The sequence below is a fragment of the Engystomops pustulosus genome, chromosome 4 (genome assembly GCF_040894005.1).
Source record: "Engystomops pustulosus chromosome 4, aEngPut4.maternal, whole genome shotgun sequence".
Classification (NCBI taxonomy): Eukaryota; Metazoa; Chordata; class Amphibia; order Anura; family Leptodactylidae; genus Engystomops; species Engystomops pustulosus.
In genome coordinates, this window is record NC_092414.1 from 81470393 (window position 1) to 81493462 (window position 23070).

General features: G+C 40.2%; 1 protein-coding gene across 1 annotated transcript in view; it reads right to left on the minus strand.

Annotated features, from left to right (window-relative positions):
- The window catches only part of LOC140128460 (uncharacterized), a 137597-nt gene that overhangs the window by 82631 nt on the left and 31896 nt on the right, over positions 1–23070 (minus strand). Inside the window, exons 3-7 of the mRNA XM_072150167.1 lie at positions 21991–22157; positions 20138–20248; positions 19253–19412; positions 9900–10003; positions 1767–1894 (exon numbers count right to left, since the gene is read on the minus strand). Of these exons, the coding sequence (XP_072006268.1) occupies positions 1767–1894; positions 9900–10003; positions 19253–19412; positions 20138–20248; positions 21991–22157 (670 nt within the window). The remainder of the gene's footprint in view (positions 1–1766; positions 1895–9899; positions 10004–19252; positions 19413–20137; positions 20249–21990; positions 22158–23070) is intronic.

Consider the following 23070-nt stretch of genomic DNA (forward strand, 5'->3'; position numbering starts at 1 on the left):
CAAGTCATGCATTTAAAACTCTCTCCCATTGGTATCCTTAATGCCCACCTCCTCCCTTCTTTAGTGCACATAGAATTTTCAAAGCGTGACTAGACCGGAACAAATCATCCACACCTCCTACCGGGCAGACCAAGGAGCCCCCTATCCCACCCCCTTCCCCCCAACCAAAAACAGAACAAAAGTTAACCTCCTCTGTAACCAGAGTTGGGGCTACTACATAACATCCGAGCCCCCTAATGATAGGAAACGCACGATCAACGCACATCCTATCTCACACTTAGTATAAACACTGAGTATCGCGTATGGAGCTCTGGCTCCACAATATAGAATAATGATCAGAGGTATCATTAAACATATAAGCATATAGCAATATATATATATATATATATATATATATATATATATATACATATACACATCTATATACACACATAACTCAGGAGCATAACATAGAAAAGAAAACACCCCCAACTATAATCTTAGAACGGCATTCAGAATAGGCCCATCACAACAGAGTCATACTTTAATTGTCTGAATTTCAATGTGCTATTTCAGGTACCTCCGCAGGCATTTAGAAGTGTATCTTCTTGCTAAATAGAGATTCTTTTCAACTCATTTGCAAATGACTTTGTAGGTATTGTTTTATTTAATATATATAAAGATATATATATATATAAGATAAGAATATAAGATTAAAACAATTCAGCTGCATCAGTTAAGAAAAAATCGGGTGCTCAACCTTGAGGTTTGTTAAATCCTTTCACATATAAAAATCAAAAAATGGTGGCACTCCAAGTTCCTGTGAAAATGGAATTCTTTTATTCCAAAAGCACTTTTGGAATAAATGAATTCCTTTTTCACAAGAACTTGGAGTGCCACCATTTTTTGATATATATACTGTATATATATATATATATATATATATATATATATATATATATATACACAGGGAATACTGTATATTCCTACCTGTCAGTTTAGTTGTATAAAAGTTGGAATCAGAGTCTTTCAAACTTCTTGTAAACCCACAACAAAAAACTAACACTGACTATAGTACACTAATTACTGAGTATTTAAAGGGATGGTATATTTTTTTTCACGCCCCAGTAGCCTCTTTGATCCTCCTACCCAGACATCTTCAGCGTGCAGCTACAAGGAGCTGCGGGCACTCATCTGTGAAGCCGGAGTTCTGCGCATGCACAGTAACTCCTGCTTTGGAGCCAAGATCGCGCAGCCACTGGCCTGTATTTAGCGCATGCCCAGAACTCCGACTTCACAGATGAGTGTGTGCAGTTCCTTGGAGCTGCGCACTGAAGATGTCTGGGTAGGAGGGTCAAAGAGGCTAATGAGGTGTAGAGTAGCCACGCCGTGTAGCCTCAGCTCCGGCTACTCCACGCCCCAGTAGCCTCTTTAGAAAATGTGCATATTACCCTGATTAAAGATTAGAAAAGATAGAGGGGAGTAAAGGATTAGCCCTAAAAAGGACTATCCTTACATTCGTTAGATGCACCTACCACCGGATCTATCTTAATCGGTGGATCCATAGTGGTAGATTTCTTTTAATGTCTATCCTTAGGATAGATGATCATTTTGAAATTGACATCTGAACCACCACCAGTTGACAGCTCAAAGTGGTCATCATTCATTTGAGCGCTCTAATGTCTTCTCTGAGGGATTTTAAACAAACAATTTAACTAAACATTGTTGTGGGTTTAAGAGCTGCTGTCTAAAATTAGTTACTAATTATGTCAGTGTACTCAGTTTACCTGTCATCCAGGATAACTTGTATGGCAAACGTATGTGGAAGAAAGTAGTTAACCAGAGAGCAGATGACTCTAGAGTGCACCAAATCTTCTAGTCTTGATATTTCTGATATGGTGCCTTTAGAGGTCTCCTATGGAGCAAAATATAAGTATATTATCAAGGTGAAAAGCTATGATCAGTTCATTCATTGCATATCCACTGTAAAAGAGGCTGTATGCATGTGCCCCCCTTTACAGGTATAACATCAGAGATTCTGTGGGATTGTTTCACCATAACAGACTGGATGTGTCATAAAAATACATGTGTTGCATAAGAAGTACAACATGGACCATCTGCTCTAAACTGTTGCAAATTATTTTAATGCAATTAACTTACTTTCACTGATTTGTGGCCATGATGGGTTATTGGTTAAATTTAGTTCCTTTTGAAAGATTTTAACCACTTCTTAAAGGGAACCTGCCACTTAAACTAACGTAAATATGGATAGATGGTGAATCATACGGACTATAGAACTTTTCAGTTTATAGTTGTAGTGCTCTATAATACCTGTTTTCAAAGATATGTCTAGTAAGCTTGGCTTAGTTTATCTGACAGGTTCCTTTTAAATCGAACTTCTTTTTGTTCGTATAAAGAAACATGTGATGGAAATTTTGTCTTAAAGGGGTTTTCCGAGAGTTATGAAAAAAAACTAAAGATGGCCGGAGGGGGCTGCTTAAAAAAATAAAGATCTACTTACCTTCCGATGCCCGGGTGTCCCATGCTACTGCCGCTCCGGTCCGGGCGCCATGTAAACAAACATGGCCGCCGGAGCAGCGCTGGACTCAGCATCCGGCCCGCATACACAGTGCTGTGAATAGGAATGGGTAGGCATGCACGGCCGGCCGGAAGCTGAGTCCAGCGCTGCTCCGGGACACCCGGAAGGCGTCGGAAGGTAAGTGGATCTTTATTTATTTAAGCAGCCCCCTACGGCCACCTTTTAATTTAATACAAATTATATATATATATTTTTTTTCCCATAAATAAAATTTGGAAACATCAATCATACTTTAAGGAGTATTCCCATGAAGACAAGTTTCTTAAATGTTCACAGGATAACAAAATAGCACATTCTCTAATTGACTGTTATTAACAAAAATACAGCATTCCTCATATATAAGTCCAACCTGTATCTATCAGTCCTGGTGCACACAATTTCAGTTGCCCCTAGACCCTGTAACTTCTGAGTTAGGGCCTGAGGCGCCATCTTGGATTTCTGTGTGACGGCTGTGGTGCTGAGTTTCTCTCTATCTGCTCCCTGCCTCTAGCCCCGCCCCCTGCAGTCCAGGAAGAAGCTCACACTGATACACATCGGGGCAGATTTATCAGAAGTGTTTAAGAGCAGAACTGTTCTAGTCGCCCATGGCAACCAATCAGAGATCAGCTTTCAACTTCACACAGCAGTTTATAAAATGAAAGCTGAGAACTGATTGGTTTCCATGGGCAACTGGAACAGCAGCAGCAATAGGAGAAATACAAGACACATAAGTTCTTTATCTGGGGAGGCACAACAGGAAGGCACAGCATCTAGTGTGTTGTGAAATAAGATGTAGGAGAGCTGACTGTTTCATTGTGTGGAATAGGCATCTAATGGATCTCATCGTCTCATCTCTCTTTCTATGTGTCAAGTACTAGTAAAATATTCAGAAGCCACATGAAAATGTGGCAATGTAACCACATTGTCAGTTCACAGCTCTAAATGGATCATAATGTATCTGCCTACAGAAGCCCTGCCCACACCCTGGAATTGTTGCTCTGACCATCACTGAGTGATAGGAGCTGAAACAGCAATAAAACTGAGTAAAATTGTGAAGTAAAGGGTCAAGATGATCTTTATTTGAGAATTTTCTTTCATGGGAAAACCCCTTTAACCCCTTAAGGACGCAGGGTTTTTCGGCTCATTTCTCGCTCTCCAACTTCAAAAATCCATAACTTTTTCATTTTTACGTGTACAGACCTGTGTGAGGGCTTATTTTGTGCGTAACAAATTTTACTTTCCCATAATGTTATTTATTTTAACATGCCATGTACTGCGAAGCTGAAAAAAAATTCCAAATGTGGAAAAATTGAAAAACGTTCTTGTGGGCTCAGTTTTTACGACTTTCACTCTTCTCTCCAAATAACACGCCTACTTTATTCTTTGGTGCGATCGCGGTGATACCAAATTTATATAGGTTTTATTGTGTTTTAATACATTTTCAAAAATTAAACGAATAAAGGTTACAGTTTAAACTTCGTTGTTAAATAAAGTTGAGATATAGTTGAACACAACATCAACTTTGGGTTCACAAAGTCTCAAATAGAGAAAGAAGGGAAGATACTGGAAGGGAAACGATGTACTATGAATATATATAATAACATCTAGCAAACACCTGTCAAATCCCAAGCATGTGAATTGTACAACTGTTCATTTTGATGACTAAAAGATGTTTGTAAACTTATCTTTGAAAAAACCCAATAAAAAGTAGTTTACAAAAAAAAAAATTAAACGAATGTGTACAAAAAAGAAAAAAACATTTTTGCCATCTTCTGACGCTAATAACTTTTTCATACTTTGGCGCACGGAGATGTGTGAGGGGTCATTTTTTGCGAAATGAGGCGACGTTTTCATTGCTACCATTTTGAGGTCTGTGCGACATTTTGATCATTTTTTATTTCATTTTTTATGTTATGTAAAAAGGTGTAAAAGTCGCTTTTCGGACATTTGGGCGCCATTTCCCGCCTCGGAGGTCACCGCCGCCCGTAACCGGTTTTATATTTTGATAGATCGGATATTTTGGGACACGGCGATACCTAATATGTTTGTGATTTTTACGGTTTATTATGTTTTATATCCGTTCTAGGGAAAGGGGGGTGATTTGAATTTTTTAGATTTTATTAATTTTTTTTTTTTTTTTTAAACTTTTTTTTTTTTTTTCCCACTATTATTTAGACCATCTAGGGTACATTAACCCTAGATGGTCAGATCTCTCCTACCATATATATGGCATTTTTGCAGCACATTCATTACAATGAGCCACTGGCAGATGCCAGATAGTCTCGGGTCAAACGAAGACCCGAGGCTACCATGGCAACCGATCGCCGCCCCCCGATGACGTTCGGGGGCAATGCGATCGCCGGCGCCGTTAAAGCGGTTAATAGCCGCGATCGGTGCAAGCACCGACCGCGGTTATTAGCGGTGGGGGTTTGCTGCAATATGCAACAACCCCCACCTCTGTATGAAGAGGACTCAGCCCGTGAGCCCTCTTCATACATCCCTTATACCTCTGTGCCGTAGAGCTACGGCGCAGAGCGTTAAGGGGTTAAGCATTAAATGAACAATATGGTAGAATTGTTATTTATTTCTAAACATATTGCAAAAAATGGCAAACAATGACATGCTATGCATAGTAAACTGTAATCTACTATATGCACTGACTTACACAAGGAATGTCACCATTGCTCCAGACACAAATACAGGATTTGCATAGGTTCTAAGATGCTACAGCTTCAACTTATTCAGCATAGACACTGTTAAGGTAGCAGTTTATGGATTCAGTCCTATAATTTATGAGGTGAGGTCTTCTTTCTCAAAAACATCCCAAAACTAAGTGATTAAATCAAGCTCTGAAGAACCTTTGTTCCTCAAACAATTTCTGATGAAAACTTAGGTGGGCCAGGACAACTCTTCTAACAGGGGACACTTTCATCCCGCCATCCACATGAAGTAAAATTAGGTAGCTAAGGGAACTGCCCAATATTTTGCATTAACTAAATAAGTTTTAGTAATGTTTTCCAGCTATACATCTATACCAAAACCAAGATGGCAGCAAGGAACAGAATTGTAAGGCAATGAATAGTCAAAGCAAAACAGAATAGAGATGGTAGTACTACAAATAGAAGAGACTAGTATAACCCGCACCCGAGAGACATGAGAAGTAGGTTATTTGGAGTTCATCATTACCAACCCAAACGATGATTGGTTTGGCCGTCCATCACTCAAACCACACCTAACACACACACACTAAAATTAAATCCCCAATGAACTCACCGAGCTTTCCACAAGGGAACTAAACTCTGCAGAGCAAGCTGTCAATCACAGCCTCAAGCAGAGCAGACCTTGGTGTGGTTTACAAACTTACAACACTGTATCAAGAACCCATTCAGAGAGTTCTGCTGGAACCCCCCACAATCATGAGAATGGACCCCACTGATCACAAGAACAGGGTCCCATTCTCACTACTTGAATGAAGCGTCAGTTCAAGCATGCATCCTCCGGCTCCATTCAATACTATCTGAATGTTGGAAATTGTTGAGTTGCTTGGTTATGAGATATAAGAAAATGTACCCTGGCTCTATGCTGAGCGATTTCAGACATTCCTATAGTATTGAATAGATCAGCAGGAAGCATGACCTACCTTCTTCTCTATCAATTCATGAGAACATGGTATGACCACTTTAATTATCATTACTGAGTACAAGACTTTTCTAGTTTCCCTGAATCCTTTGACATCATCATATTTTCTTTTCCATCTACATACTGTATGGGTTATCAAAATAACAGAATACATTATATATGATACTGCAATAATATTAATAAATATAGTTATTGGAATAAGCAGAGACCTATTCACAGATTATTTAACCATTACATGTGCATTCTTTGGACATTTTTTTACTGTCAACAAAATAAAATCCGTTCTGTGTGCCATAGCTAAAAGTTATTTATAGAAGTCACTGAGTTTAACACAATTTCAATTCACTGCATTTGATTTTCATGCATGGCTAATCGTTTTCATTTGCCTGCAGGCGGAGCTGAAAGCACCATGCCCCTAAACGAAAATTAATATTGATGAGTCCACAAATTATTATTATAATTGTATAATACACTATAATGACAATTAGCATTCTAAACCACCACTAACATTTTATTTAAGAAGAGGAATTAATTGTATAACCAGAACAGTGAGATGTTTAATGTATTTTATACTTTATAGTCACAATGAGTCAACCATGATGTTGATCTATTTATTTATATGATGTTTTTTATCTTTCTATTACTGTAGGCTTCCATCTTCATGGATAAGCCAAAACCTAACTCAACTCAAGACTCAAATGACAAGATTTTATAAGTTGCAAAAGAAATTCCACTAATTTTATGGAATTGCATATTCAGTGATTTCTTCATAGAAATTTCCTACTGTGAAAGAAGCAATTGATATCATGCCATTTTTAGGATTGTAAGGACTACAGCAACTTCCCAATATAATGTTTAAAGGAAATCTACCACCAGGATGAAGGATTGTAAACCAAGCACACTGATATAGTGGTGTGTGCCCCCTCTGGCAGGATCTGCTCTTCTTGTAGCTTCCTATGCCTTTGTTTTAGGAAAAAGAGGTTTGAAAATTATGCAGATGAGCCTCCGGGGCTCCAAGCTCCATTGGCATCTATAGAGTTTGGAGCCCCTGAGAGCTCATTCGAATAATTTGTGAAACCTTTTTATTGTAAAAACAAGGTCCTAAGAAACTAAAAGAACCTACCAGAGGGGGCACTCACGAGTATGTCCATGTGCTTGGTTTACAATTCTTTATCCTGGTGGTAGATTTCCTTTAATAACCTGAAAACATTACACGTCATGTTGGAAGATTACTGTAATGTCTTTTGTTCTACTGTCTGCAAGTACAGTAAGATTTCTTTTTTGTATTTTAAAATCATATGTACATATGTACAAATTATATTTCTGACAAATAGTTTTGTGTTTTTTTTTTTTTCCTCATCAAAAATTATTTAATTTTCCACAGCTGTGTGGGAGTTATTTTATAAAAGCAATTGCTGTGGCTGGCAATGAAAGATACAAATGAACATTTTTCCAGTGTTTACAGTGCTCCCAACGCTGTAAAAACTACATGATAATGTTACTCTATAGGTAAGTTAGATCAACAAGGAAAAAATAGCTTTTATCTATTATCTCCGTTTTTATATTTCCATCTGCATACACTAGCTGTGTTCAGACTTGCCATTGACAAGGAGAGCATTAGATTTTGTTGGTGGCATTTCCAATAAATATGTCTGTGGGTGCAACAGGTGATGAATACTAATGGTTTGGGATTTACTGTGATTCTTTCCATTATGGTGTATATGTTATCACTCTGGAATTTCTGGATATGTATCATAGTATCATAGTTTATACGGATGAAAAAAGACACATGTCCATCAAGTTCAACCAAGGAAGGGAAGGAAGGGAGTGGATGAGGAGGGGATTTAGGGGAAACAATACTATATAACATATCCGTCAATGTTATTTAGCTGTAAAAAGGCATCTAAACCCTTCTTGAAGCTTTCTGCTGTCCCTACTGTGACCAGTGCCTGAGGCAGGTTATTCCACAGATTGACAGTTCTCATAGTAACAAAGCCCTATCGCCTCTGGTGAATAAACCTTGTTTTCTCCAGACAGAAACTGTGCTGGCTTTAGAGGCAGCTGATTGACATTGCCTGCTGTTATTAAATCTATGATCCATTAATACACTCAGCTCCTTCTCAGCAAAGGACTCTCCCAGATTTTCTCCCCCAAGGACATAGCTGCATAACCTTACATTTATCCATATTGAACCTCATTTGCCAAGTGGATGACCAAACACTCAGCTTGTCCGAGTCACCCTGCAGCCTATGAACATCCTCCATATACTATATTACACTAAAATGCTTGGTGTCATCTGCAAAAATAGACACAGTGCTATTAATTCCTACCTCTATATAATTAATAAATATATTAAATAATAGCGAGCAGAGCACAGAAACCTGGGGTACACCACTCATAACTGGTGACCATTCCGAGTAGGAATCATTGATCCCAACTCTCTGGATACCATCCTTCAGCCAGTTCTCAATCTGATTGCAAATGATTCCTTCCAAACCGATAGACCTATGAGGCCCAGTGTAAAATGCCTTTGCAAAGTCCAAGAACACAATATTCTCTGTCCAGGCATCTGCTCAGGCTATCAGGTTAGTCTGACAACTTCTATCCTTAGTTGTCATGCTGGCTGTCACTTATTATATTATTTGATGTCACATACTCATGTATGTTGTCTTTTAGCAACTCTTACAATATTTTCCCCCCAATTACAGTTAAACTTACAGGCCTGTAATCGCCTGGCGAAGTTCTAGAAGCTTTTTTAAAGATTAGCACCTACATTTGTCTTGCGCAAGTCACTTGGCACCACACCAGACATGGGGGAATCTCTGAACATTTTATATAAATTTTATGTAAATAGGTTTATTTATTTACTAATTTATTTTCTCTTATTTATTAAATAGGAAAAGTAAGTTTGCTTGTTTTTTACATTTTTAACATCACTGGTAACTATTTTTATTTACACTGTAATGTGGATTGGGTTCGGTCTTTGACGCAGGACTCGGTAGGTAGGAAGCCAAACTTAAAAAGGCATCAGCCACTGTGTTGGATCTGGATGTTAACAGACTGCAGTTTATACTGTATAGCCACTAGTATTGTGGCTTTAGAGAATATTTAGCTAAATACATTGGGGCAAATTTACTAAGAACAGTGAGAATGTGCAGTTTATAGTGTATAATGCAGAGAGCGCCAGATTCAGGATTTCTGGGGCCCGTTCTTCATGAATCTAGGGCCCTCTGCACTGCCCCAACAGAATGCACCACTTTTTTTATGCACCTTTAACATAGGGGGCGTGTGACACTTTACTGTCGGACTTTGCATGTAAAATCTTGTGCACAGTCCGACTAAGCATCGCAACACACCCTTCAGTGCAGAAATTTGTGTTGCCTTAAGACTAGTGAAGCTGTGCTTCAAATGGGTCATATTGAACACAAATTTGGTGCAGACACGTCTTAGATACTTGTGCATGCAGTTTGCACTAGAAATAACCTGCAAAGTCCGACAGAAAACTCGCGCACAGTCCTAATGTGCCGCAATATTTCTCAGTTGGTTTTAGTTTAAGAATAGATGGATCATAGAATGTGTGTGCAATATAAAAATGTTACTGCTAGCATAATGTGCTTCTTATAAAAATTGCCCCTGAAATGTGTGGAGAAAACAGTGGAAATCTACATAATAGAAAGGATAATGTTTAAAACATGAGTTATACCTTTAAAAGTGCATTAACTATTCGCAGGGCACAATGCTCAGGACTTGGAGGACTTCCTCCTCCTTTCAAAATGGTTTTCTTGTGCCTTGGAACAAGTTCAGGTTCTACATAAAACAAAATTAAGAAAATCTTTGATGTTATTTATACCATTATGTATGCATTGATGTATGCATTGATATACCAAATAACATATGTATAGTTTTTTTTATTTATTTTTTTTACTTTTAAAGCTTTATTGGTTACAAAAAAAATTCTTACAAAAATATAAAATACATAGTTGTTCGAATTTACCAATAAAACATAATATACCCCTTGTCCATCCCCACACACCTCAACAAGGAGATTCACCAGCAAATAAAAAAAAAAATTCAGGGACCAGAGAAATTTTCTTACAATAATATAATTATTTCTACCCTGTACATAGTCAAAATTTACCCATGAGGCTTATTATATCTCCTATCCCACCCTTCCTATAACCCTACCCAACATGGAATTGCTCTTCGTGTTCCTCCTTGCACAAGGGAAGAGTTAAAGATCCTGCTACAGGATTGTTTCCCTTTTATGGTACCCTGCAGGTATATTTGATAATTGTATGCACTAATATATTAAGTATCTCAGTGACTCAGTGATGATGCTGTGGTTGGCAGTGCATTCTTTAAGGGCATCTATAAGTGCACAAAAGAATTAGATCAGAATGTAGCATTATAGAGTATGACCATCCATCATCATCTGCCATCACTTTCACCTGATCTCACCATCACTCATTTCTCTCATCCTCAAGTATGTGTGCTTAACTCAAGCCATCTCAAGGTATATTCTTATATCTGCAACTTTTTTGTGTATTGATGTGTTCATGCATAACTAATTCTAGAGACTTTCGGACTCCTTGTCTGTCTTTCCTCCACCCTCTTGTTAACACCTGGTAGTTATAACTAATTTATAACAATAAATGTCAGAGCTTGGTCAGCAGTGCATTCTTTTTTTTTTTAAACTCGATTTTATTAAAGTTCGCAGATATCATTTACAAGAAAAGCGATGTACATTTGTTACATATGTTAATTGCATATTTCAAAACTTGCATCATGACATGCGATTCAAGAGATGTACAAATACTTAAGTACATTAGAAAATAAAAGAATAGGACAAATACAAAACTAAAACATCATAACAAACTTGCTGCTTCGTGTTTTATTATATGTTATATCAAATTAGATGGGAATGGAGGTTAGCTGCTCCATAGGTTCACAGTGTTTGCCAAAGTATAAAGCGTAGGTGTTATCTGTATAAGCTGAGCTGATTATATCAGCCACTTGTACTCTATTTATGCGTAGCATTTTAGTCAGAATCAATTACCCATCGTTTCCGCGATGTCTCCCGGCCCAGGGGTTGTGAGTGAACAGTTGCACCATCTGTCCCATATTTTGTTAAATTTAGCTGGACATTTCCTATGTTTATAAACCATCTTTTCATATGGTATTTTTGTATTTACCAAGCCCTTCCACATGCTGCACGTGGGGACTCTAGGGTCCATCCACCGCAACACAATGGATTTCCGAGCCAGAAACAGTGTCTCCCGCAGAAATACCCCTTCATAATGCGTCCAGGCCTCTTCATCTAATATTCCAAACATACATATTTCTAAGGTGCTCGAAATGGGTTTTTCTATTATGGATGACAGCAAGTTAAGGACCTCCTGCCAAAAACCTTGCAGAGCCGAGCAATCCCATATCATGTGGTGAAAATCAGCCAGTGCTTGTCTACACCTATGACATTCGGGGGTAGCAACCCTATTCATCTTAAAGAGTCTAAGGGGCGTGAGATAGCTTTGATGCATTATATGGAGTTGTATCATCCGGTTGTTAACTGCAGGAGAGACAAAAAGATGTGATTGGTACAACTCCGTTATCTGTTCTTCATCTAGATTGGGCATCAAGGACCTCCATTTGTCCAGGGCTGGTAGAGGGGTAGAGGATGCTTTAGCATTAATCAGGTGGGAGTATATTAGTGAGATAAGCCCAGCTGGTCCCTGTGAACGTATTACTCCAATTAGCAGGTATTTGGTGACATGCAAGTCTGGGGATGGGAACTGTGCGGATAGGGCGTGGCGAATCCGCAGATACCTGTAGAACTGCCTGTGTGGAATGTCATGCCTCTCTCGTAGATAGTCAAAGGACACTAGCGCTTCATTTACATACATGTCTCCAAAGGTCTTTATTCCTATTGCAGACCAGAATTGACTGTCATTCAGCTCGATTAAGTGTGGTAATGTGTCATTTCCCCATAGTGGGGTCTGGGCTATGGTACCCTCAACTGGGGATATCCTTTTGGCTGCTTGCCAAACCTTGCGTGCCACTTGATGAGCAGGTAAGAGCTTTCCCTCATACGAATTGGTACTTTCGAGCACCCCCCATAGAGACTGAAGGTTTAAGTAGGAAGCCAACTGTTGTTCAGTGGGGTCACTAATTTGGGTGCCCAGCCAAGGGCCCAGAAATTTCAATTGGCCTGCCAGGTAATATGCATATATGTTTGGTAGCGCCATTCCAGCTAATACCTTAGGGCGTTGTAATTTTGCCAACCGCAATTTGGACCTGGAGTGGCCCCAGAGGAATGCAATCAGCAAGGAGTCTAGAGACTTAAAGAGGGAATGAGGAATAGGTACATAGACATGTTGCAGTACATATACACACTTTGGTAGGACCACCATTTTAACCAAGTTAATCCTACCCGGTACCGACAAAGGGAGACTCGACCATATCTTAAATTTACTCCTGAAGTAAGGAATGAGAGGATCCACATTCAAGGCCAGTATAGCAGCTGACTCTTTAGTCAAGACAATACCCAGATATTTAAATTTTTCAGAGACTTGCAGGTTCGATACACATTGGGGACCCCCATCCCTATCAGGTGATAAATACATTAAATGCGACTTTGCCCAGTTTATAAGTAATCCCGAAAAGGAACCGAAAGTATCTATTAATTGGATGGCCCTTGGTAGTGAAATGTCTGGACTAGAAAGGAACAATAGAAGGTCGTCGGCATATAGTGCCAGGCGGTCCTCCCGATCTGTGATTACCATGCCCCTATATATTGTATCACTTCGAAGACGTAAGGCTAGAGGCTCGATAGCTAGGGCGAAAAGTAGGGGCGATAAGGGGCACCCTTGGCGTGTTCCCCTCCCCAGTGTGAAGCCAGCAGACGTTTGCCCATTAAGTACTATAGATGCACTAGGACACGCGTATAACAACGACACCCATTTTATAAACACTGCTCCAAAACCAAATTTTCTAAGGGTAGCTAACAAGTATGGCCATTCTACGGAATCGAAAGCCTTGGCAGCGTCTAGCGATGCCAAGGCCCAATCCTCCCCTCTAGCCACTCCTATTTGTGTGAGGATCTGCGCCCGCCTAAGATTATCGGATGTGCTGCGTCCCGGCATAAAGCCAGCCTGATCAGGATGCACCAAGCTAGTGATCACCTTATTGAGTCTGCTGGCTAGCACCCTTGTAAGCAGTTTATAGTCCGAATTTAAGAGGGAAATGGGTCTATAAGACCCACACTCCTCTGGATCTTTATCGGGTTTTAATATAAGGACTATGTTTGCCTCATAAAAGGACGGGGGTAGTTTGCCGTTCTCTAGGGAGAGTTTCAGCACCTCCAAGAGAGCCGGTAGAAGCTGTTCTTGGTACTGCACCAGTACCTCCAACGGCATTCCGTCAGGGCCAGCAGCCTTCCCTTTAGCCATATCTGACAAGGCTTCCTGAAGTTCTGTCAAGGTAATCGGCCCATCCAGCGCCTGTTGTTGTTCGGGGGTCAGTCTAGGAAAGTTCAGTTCCCCAAGGTAGTCTTGCAAGTCTGCCTGAGTTTTGTCATAACGAGAACTATACAAGTCATCGTAATAGTCTTTGAATGTGTTCAGAATAGCTAGATTATCGGTTTGGATGATGCCATCGGAGTCTTTAACTCGGAGGATAGCTGGGGAGGAGTTATTCTGGTGTATGAGGTGGGCTAACAGGTTGCTAGACTGATTCCCCTGTTCAAAGTATTTTTGCTGAGTGAAAAAGGTGCGACGTCTTTGCTTATCATATAGACAATGCATGTACTGTCTCCCCGCCTTTAACCATTTGTCCCTATTCGTGTCAGTGGGATCCCTTATGAATGTCGCCTCCAGTGCCACGCATCTGGCCTCCAACTCCTTTTCCTCCTGCGCTGTAGTGCGTTTAACCCTTTTTATGGAATGTTGCAAGCAGTCTCTCAGACAGCCCTTAAGGGACTCCTAATATGATGCATGGCTAGGGGTTATCGCATTAGTGTCTATGAACACTGCAAGTTTCTCTGGGGTTTGATCTCCCTCTGTAATTAGGGACAGCCAGAAGGGGTGGATCTTTCTTATACTGTTTCCCGAAATTCGGGGTGCACATTGAAGCACAGCCAGGATCGGAGAGTGGTCTGAAATTCCCCGGGGTAAATGTGTTATTGATGTCACCCATGCATGAGCTAAGGTATTCCCACACATATAGTCTATACGGGAGAGGGAATTTCTACCGGGAGTGTGACATGTGTATTCTCTAACCTGAGGATGACGTATGCGCCATATGTCACACCAACCCATCTCTGACAGAAATCGCTGCAGGGGAGTTTCTACTGTTGATTGGGGACGTGTCCCCGAAGGCCACATTTTGTCAAGAGAAGGGTCCAACATAACATTAAAATCTCCCATGCACAGTATAGTGGCGTTGGAAAATAAAGCTGCAAAGCGTGCAGCCTCATATAGAACCTCTAAAGCGGCACTGGGCGGATTATATATACCTATAATTACCACAGGTATACAGTTGATCCATGCGTGGATGAAGAGGTATCTGCCCTCCGTGTCTATCTTAATTGACCCCAATTCCCAGCGAACAGACCGGTGCACTAATACCGACACTCCTCTGGAATGCGATGTATGTGTTGAGTGGGCACTCCACTGTACCCAGGGCTTACTTAACCAGTGAGTGGTTTGGGGAGTGAGGTGAGTTTCCTGGAGACAAATAAGTTTGGGAATATGTCTTCTGATATATGCAAACATCATGTTGCGCCTTTTAGTGTCTCCCATCCCCCTCACATTCCACGACATTATTTCAATCGACATTTCCCAATTCCCTCAAATACAGCAGCAGTAAACTTAAACCAAACATAACTAAAAGACATATGGCTTTCCAACGATAGCCTAACACCCATTCAGGGTTATCTTTACTCTACAAACGTGGCAATAGAACAACAGGGGTAGTCTGTACTAGACGCGCTGTATCAGACTATTGCTCCAGCGTACTGGGTTTTCCCATTTACACAGTGCAATGAGATATACTGCAGCCCGGGAGTGATAACAAATGGCCGCATTTAAGAACCCGGCAGGTAAAGTGAGATTAATAGCAATGATCAGTCCCAATATTGCGATATTACCAGGTTATCACAGTCCTGATCTCCGGGGTGATAATGACAACTCACGCTTCCTGGAGAAGGGTCCCACAGCCTGTGTTACTTCACCGTCTTGGGGATCTGCGCAAGGTGTTCACCCATGCATCTGCCTCCTCAGCAGAAGTAAAGAAATGGGTGCGTTCCTCATGTATTATTCTTAGGCGTGCAGGGAAATTCATGCTGTATTGTATATTTAAGTCCCTCAGGCGCTTCTTGACTCCCGTAAACGATGCCCTAGTCTTCTGTAGGGCCGCCGAAAAATCCGGAAAGATGGATACAGCAGAGTTCTGATATTGAAAAGATCCCTTGCGTCTAGCAGCTTGTAAGAGGGCATCTCTGTCCTTGCTACTTATCAGACGCGCCAGCATTAGACGTGGCGGGGGAGGGCGAGCCGGGACTCTATGGGTCCGCTCAATGGCATACAAACTGGAAAATGCCGCCTCCGGCAGGACCTCTTTAGGCCAGGCTTCCATAAATGCAATTGGATCCCTACCTTCAGCTCTTTCAGGTAGGCCCAAGATCCTCAAGTTATTGCGCCTCAATCGATTATCGGTGTCTTCTGCTCTTTGCATCCATTGTTGCGCCATCTGCTCCAGGGCTCGAATGCGACCGGGGACTGGGGCTGAGGTGTCCTCCAGCTGGGAAATTCGGGTCTCGGTCTCTGTGACCCGCTCTCTCAATTTCTGTAGGTCATTACGGATGAGCCCCACATCAATCTTGACTTCCTCTATTCTGGTCGTCAGAGCAGTCGTGGACTCCCGTATGGCCGATAGAAGTTGTAAGGATACTTCCCGGAGGGTCGGTTCTCTCTCGACCTCCTCCATAATGGCTTCCGCTGCAGGCCGCGACGGTGTGATGGAGGCCCTTTCGGCGGGAACAGGGCCGCGCTGCATATCAGAGCGAGCGAACGCTTTCAGGCGTTCCACAGCTGCTGGTGGGGTCTGGCCTTTCATATTTAACAGAGCCCCTCTAGCCGAGGACCCCTTTGACCTTGCTCCAGGAATGGCTGCAGTGTTTTCGGCAGGATATAAGAGAAAACTCAGGATAGCTGTCGGAGCTCGAGCTACATGCGACCGTCCATGTCGGCTGCAGGCCACGCCCCCAGCAGTGCATTCTTTTAAAGAGAACCCGTCATGCAAAATAACCCCCCTAAACTAAATATATTTTCATAAACTGCCATTAGAGAGCATTGCCTCTATCCCTTCATTGTCCCTCTACATGCCTGTAAACCTAAGCAATGAGGTCCTAAAGCTGTATGCAAATGACCTGTGAAATGTCCAATGAAGCATTAGCATATTCAAGCTGTCCACTCTATTCATGAGTGGGAGGCACAGCCATACCCCCAGTGCTTGACTGACAGCCTGTATAATGATGTGAGGCTGTATAATGATGTGCTTCCTGGTGCTGGTGGCCACGCCCCCTGCAGCCTGTGTGTGTGTGTGTGTGTATAGGAGAGATACAGCAGCTCCAGGCAGCCATGTTACAGCAGAACATGTCAGATTCATGTATAGCTGATGTCTGTGTCTCTCACCTGTATATTAGGAGGATGCAGCATGTCAGCAGATGCAGCACACACTAGCAATACTTTACTATACATTACACACAGACATGAGCAGGGGGAGGAGAGGGGAGGGGTAACAGGGGTGACATCACTGCCTCTGACCATGTGACCAGCCTCATTTACATGATACAAAATAGATGATTTTACAATGCATAATGTATAAAATAACTAGATAAAGGCTGGGATGGGATCCTTGTGAGCTGCTCCAACAGGTAGTAGTGACAGGACTAGTGACACAGACCTGATGACAGGTGTCCTTTAAGTGCATCTATAAATGCAGAAAAGAATAAGACCAGAATGTAGCATTATGGAATATGACCTAGATCTTTGAAGATCAGGCCACCATGACTCTTTGCCATGTTCCTCATTTCTGAATTTCAGTTTTGCAGCGTGTTAAAGTTTTGCAGTGTGTCAGGTGCATAATCTGGCTAGAGGTAAATTAGGTAATACTATTTTCATGAATGTCTGCAGGTAGGTGATTCATTTCAAAGAAATATCAACATTAATGTCAGGACCCAAAATTTTTGCACTACTGGCAAAACATTGTCCAGAACATCATACTGTCTCCATTGGCCTGACTTCTTCAAAAGTGAATCCTGGAGATATCACTTCCTTAACATAAGCATATAGCCTGTTGGGAGAAATATGGAGTTTCTTCACTGCACTGTTACACCAATTGAACCCAGTGGAAATATTCATCACAAATTGATTTATTAAACTTTAGCCAAAAAAACTATGCATTTCAGGAGGAAATAGCTTCTCCTGAACAGAGTACAAACATTGGTGTATGCCATGCTGTGATCAACACAACGTGGCCTGTCTTCCGAGCCCTGAATAGGGAATGCGTCTATCCTTAGCATAAGCAAAGTACATAAACCTTGTCTACATAATATTAAAGTAAATGTGACTCATTAGACTAGTCCACCTCCATATATTACTAGAGTTCTGGTACAGTCCAGTTACAGTAAAGTCCAGCTCTGACTATAATATATCCATTGAAAGTACTTTCATTGGTTTACTTCATCATGGACAGTCAAAAGTCTATAGCTAAATGCTATACAAAATGGCCCAAATCTGCCTAAGTGCAGTTTGGCTGATTGATATGCAGTTTGCGTCAGATAATCAAATTTTCTGTTTTCAGGATGTGATACAGTTGCACCTTTTTTTGTGCACTTTACTTCATGCTGGTGCAACAAAATTGTGGTGCAGCACAGTAACTAAGCACTACCACGTCGCTTTAGGAGCACAGTTTTCTAAAGTGTTGACAAAGTGCAACCACTACACAAAAGTGTCGCAAACACTTCATAAAAATGTGCAAGCTCCAAAAACACTCTTACTGGTGCAAACTTAAACAAAAAAACTGGGGAAGACACAATAATATATCTGGGCCAATGTTCTGCATGCTCCCTGTTCCTTAGCAAAGAGGCACACAGTAAGGAATCTTCTATAAACTGCAACATTATGGACAAGAAAGCTGCATACAGTTGACTACATGCAGTTCCTGACTACTTCAACTGCATGACAGATGTTGTGATATGTGAATGGGTACTAATATAGTGTTCTGCTTGACAGGTCCATGTTTTAAGTATTTTCAGTTACATGTACTTTGAGAAAGGGCTGTGTGAGTTTAACTATTGGTCTAGGTTTACATTTTATTTCTCAGAAACACTACATCTTTTACCAATGTTACGTGCCTTTTATTAATGTCCAGATCACATAGCTTTTAATAGATACCATACTGCACCCTGTCAGTTTGTTCCAGTAATTTGCTGTTTGAACCTGAATAAAATGCATCTTCAAGAAAGAATCATCAATGATTTCCACTTATTATAAAGAAGCTAGACATCATGTAGAGAAAACACAGAGGGGATCTGAGGACTGCATCCTTCCAGCTATCGCTGTCAATAAAACGTTATATACATGTGCTGTTCTGTGGCATCAGTCATCTTTATCCTAAAAGTGACATATAAATAGAACCAGTATTGCTGTTCCAAAGTGCAGAAAAATACAACTACAAAAGGATATAATTAAAGCCTTAATGTTGTCATTGTCCACTGTTGGATTGTGTGTTGATAGAACATATTGACAATACTATCCCTGGAGTCTAGTGCCAGTAATGGCTTTTAGCCAAATGTGTATCGACTGACCACTATATAGTAACTCTCCTTATGCATGTGTGCACATGTTGTCTCAAAAAGTGGCTTATCTCTCTTGAAAATAAGGGAATTGGTATGTATACATGAAACACAACCAATTCTCCTTTCCACAAACTTCAACTGTCTGAAGAATGGACACCCCATGAGTAGTATAAGAGAAGTGATCAGCGTACACAATTTACCTGGGAAGGCTTTGACCACTTCCAAGTCCTGATGGGAAGGTTCTTCTTTGGAATGTGGCTGTTGAGTTCTGTAGGTTAATGCATCTAAACCAGAAAGCGGGAAAGACACCGACCTTGGTTTTGGCTGCTCTTTCCCAGAGGAATGAATTTCAGGTGTCCACTGCAATGAGAGTCAATTTCTCAGTCATTAATATGGTATGCCACTGACAAAGCTGTTTTCACATGGGTGATTGGTTCAATCTGTATAAGAAACATGCGCTGACAGATTGCGCGACTTGAGCTTATATGGTTCAATTTTTAAAGCAGAACATTCCCATCTCAGGTATTTATCCTAACTCTGCATTTTTCATTTTCCTAGCAGATTTTTTATCTAAAATGAAGTAAATTGCCTCTGAAAAAAGAGTTATCCTGCTCTATACTCCACTCCAAGTCTTTTTATATTCTAAGGTGTGAATCTTGGGACATAACATGACCAGGCAAAGAAGTGATGATAGAACAACATCTAGTTTGACTACATTTATAACAGTGACTAAAATAAAACAATGTGGGGGATTTGGATTTTTCAAGTTTTATAGTAAGGATAGTTGGGAAAATTTACTATGCTATTTGAAACATAATTCAAATTCAATTTGCATCAAAACGCCAGTCTGCATTATGTAAGTTTATTATATGTTTTCTCCCTGCCCAACAAGGAATGAGGAACATAAAAATAAAAAAGAAGGAAAAAATTCTAGGGAAGAAAGTCAGTCTAAAGATGCAACTGATGTATTTTACATAACCAATGTCAAAATGTGGTGTATTTTAAAAAGCACTCAAAAAACATTCAATGTGTGTTCTTTGGTTATTTAGTTGTTTTTTAAGGTTAAGAAACATTTGAATATTTACCTTAAAAGGAACAGAAATAACAACTTTGTCATTAAGGTTTATCAGCTGACTTAGATGTTTCCAAGTGAAGAGGAGATCATGTGACACCATCTTCCACAAAATATTCAGTGCCTGTGAATATAGGTATTTCAGAACAAAGTAATCAACCATAGTGTGCAAATAAAAAAAACGTACTACAATATGTATTTATGTAGTCCATTATGTTTATTTGAGGGGTAACTCTGTTTTTGAACATTAAGTGACTTGTAATTTTTATTTTCCAGCTATAATTTCTACAGTCTGTCTTTAAGTATGCAGTATACTTTCAGCTGCTGGTAGGTTTTGTTTCTTTAACTCCTGCTCCTACTAACCTCTCCTAGGTTCTAGCTTCTGTCTTAGTGCTTATAAGATAGAATTCACAGAAATGTCACAGTGTAAAGCAGATTAGGAGGAAAGAGAGACATAATGGGCAAAGTAAGTGCTCAGATAAGCCATATAACAATGTTTTTTAATTGACATTTAATGTACTATCAAGTTTTCTTAAGGTCGTAAATCTCTCTTATTTCTCCAGATCTAGAAGCTGCGGTCCTCTTTTGCTTATCTAGCTATGGAACACAATTGGTGACATCGACATGTCCCCAGATTATTTGAGATGTCGTTTGGGGGGAGGCGGAAGTAAACACTATTAAGTGGGGGCTGCCTCCTTTCTACAAGAACTGTTTAAAAAGCTTCTTTATTTAGCAATTAAACATTATACGGTATCTATGTAAGTGGAAAGATATTTTGCAGGGATAAAAGTAATATGTTTGCATCTGCTTTAGCTTATTTTATATTTTCCACTTTTATGTAGTTTAACATTTTTAAACTAGCAAATGTTCACCCCATGACATTTTTAAAACTTATTGGTTAATATAAATGTGATGATGGGGCCTACAGAGTTAGGAGAGATTAATGAGACACATACAGCATCTTATGAAGCGTATGCGTTTTGGGACTTTAATTTACAGGGCTCATGGGACTTCTTGCCAGAAGGATAATTTATGTTGGAAGTATTGAGTGCAAAATGGTTTAGATCATAGAGTTTGCGTGTTCCCTTGGTGACAAACAGAGCAGATTTCTTATGGAAATTCACATAGAACCTTCAAACTATATGATGATCTTTCATTACAAGTAAACATAATGAAAGTATGAACCAAAATTGTAAAATAGCAAGGGAAAATGCTTCAAATTTACAGTATTCTTAACTGGTATGTTGAAGGCGAATAGAGTTCTATACAATCACTCATTGGATTTGAATAGTAAATGTATGGAATTCCCTCTGTAATAACTTTGCTTTGTTATTAGATGGCTACACAGATGTAGGGCTGTCATTAAGAAAAACGCTTATATAAAATATTGGTTTTTAATCTGATCCCAGGGGAAGCTCACTTGCGGAGATTTGATAAAAAATAATATCTATAAATTATACTGATATATACTGATATACATTGCACTACAGCTAGATACATTGCACTACAGCTAAACAAGCATATAAAATCTTCTTCTAAAGTGTTAGCTTCTAGGTCTAGAATAATAACCTGTGAAGCTAAGTAGTACCACAAGAGTTCACTGCAAAGGTGCCCAGTGAGGCTATGTTGCCCAGGGGCCTACTGAAACCTGGAGCCGGCCTTGCAATTCATGATCTAACCATTTCTATTGTGTCAAAGTGATGACATCTATTTACGTGCACAGTGTATGTACAAATATATAGTCATTAAGCAGGCATGCAAGGATTAATAGGTGTCTACTACATCATTGCTACAGCCTTAAACACCTGGGAGCAGCAGAGCATATATACTTAAACTGTGGATTTATGGGTCACATTATTTACATACATGCTCAGGGTTCTGAAGTGCAACACTCTTGCAATTAATGGAAGTGTTTTTTGGAATCACATCATAGCTCTTCATTTCTGCCACAAACCATTCCACTCTGGTTATTATCTGTTGTTGAGTCAGTCCATCCAAACTATCAAATCTCTTCAATGACTTCCCAGTGAAACCTTAGTAAGATATGGAAGATATGTTAATGGAAACGGGAAAACTTCAACATAAAACCAAAAATGACCATAATTTAACATTGCCATTATAATTGTACTTAGTTTGCATCCTGCACTAGTCTTAACACTGCCTTATTTTACTCCTGACTGTCTTGATTTATTTCTGTCACAGGTGCTCCTGCGACCCATTTCCTGGGTCACAGACACACCCATGTACCTCCCTGTGCCCCTGGATCTCATTTGCAACCTCACTTACCTTCCCCCACTCAAGCGGTGTTCCCAGCGCTCTGGCATACACGTCCCCGCCTCCTAGTGTGCGTGTGCCAGCTCTGTCAGCTTTAAAGGGCTGGCACGCTGATAATTGGCTGCAGAAGGTTAAGCTTGATGTGCTGACACCTTCATTCACCTCAATAGCTAGTCTAGTGTGGCTGAATGTCAAGGGGTGTTGTCAGGGGACCAGTCTAATTTCACTTTCTGATCCAAGACCCCTCACATCCAGACAATCTAGATTAGAAGAGCAGGAATGTGAGTGGATGAGGCATCTGTCTATCAGAGTTAGCTTAACCATTTTCAGCCCAGAATAAATTCAACAGGAGATAGACAGGCGTAATGGAAATCAATTAAAACAGCCAGGAGTGAAACAAGGTAGAGTTCAGACTACTGCAGGACAGAACAAAGAACAAAATACAGTCAGCAGCGCATTTTCTGCCATATTTTTTGGATGGTGCTGAACGAGACAGATATTACACTGGTCCAACGTACATTTCAACAGAAAAGCATAAAGCATTTAGTCTACTATCATCCTTTCTTCTAATCTGCTTTTCACCAAAAAATGTTAGTGAATTTCATCTTGTAAGCAACAAGACACACATTTTCCTCAGGAGTTAAAGTACATAAAGAGAGGGGAAGGAAGGGG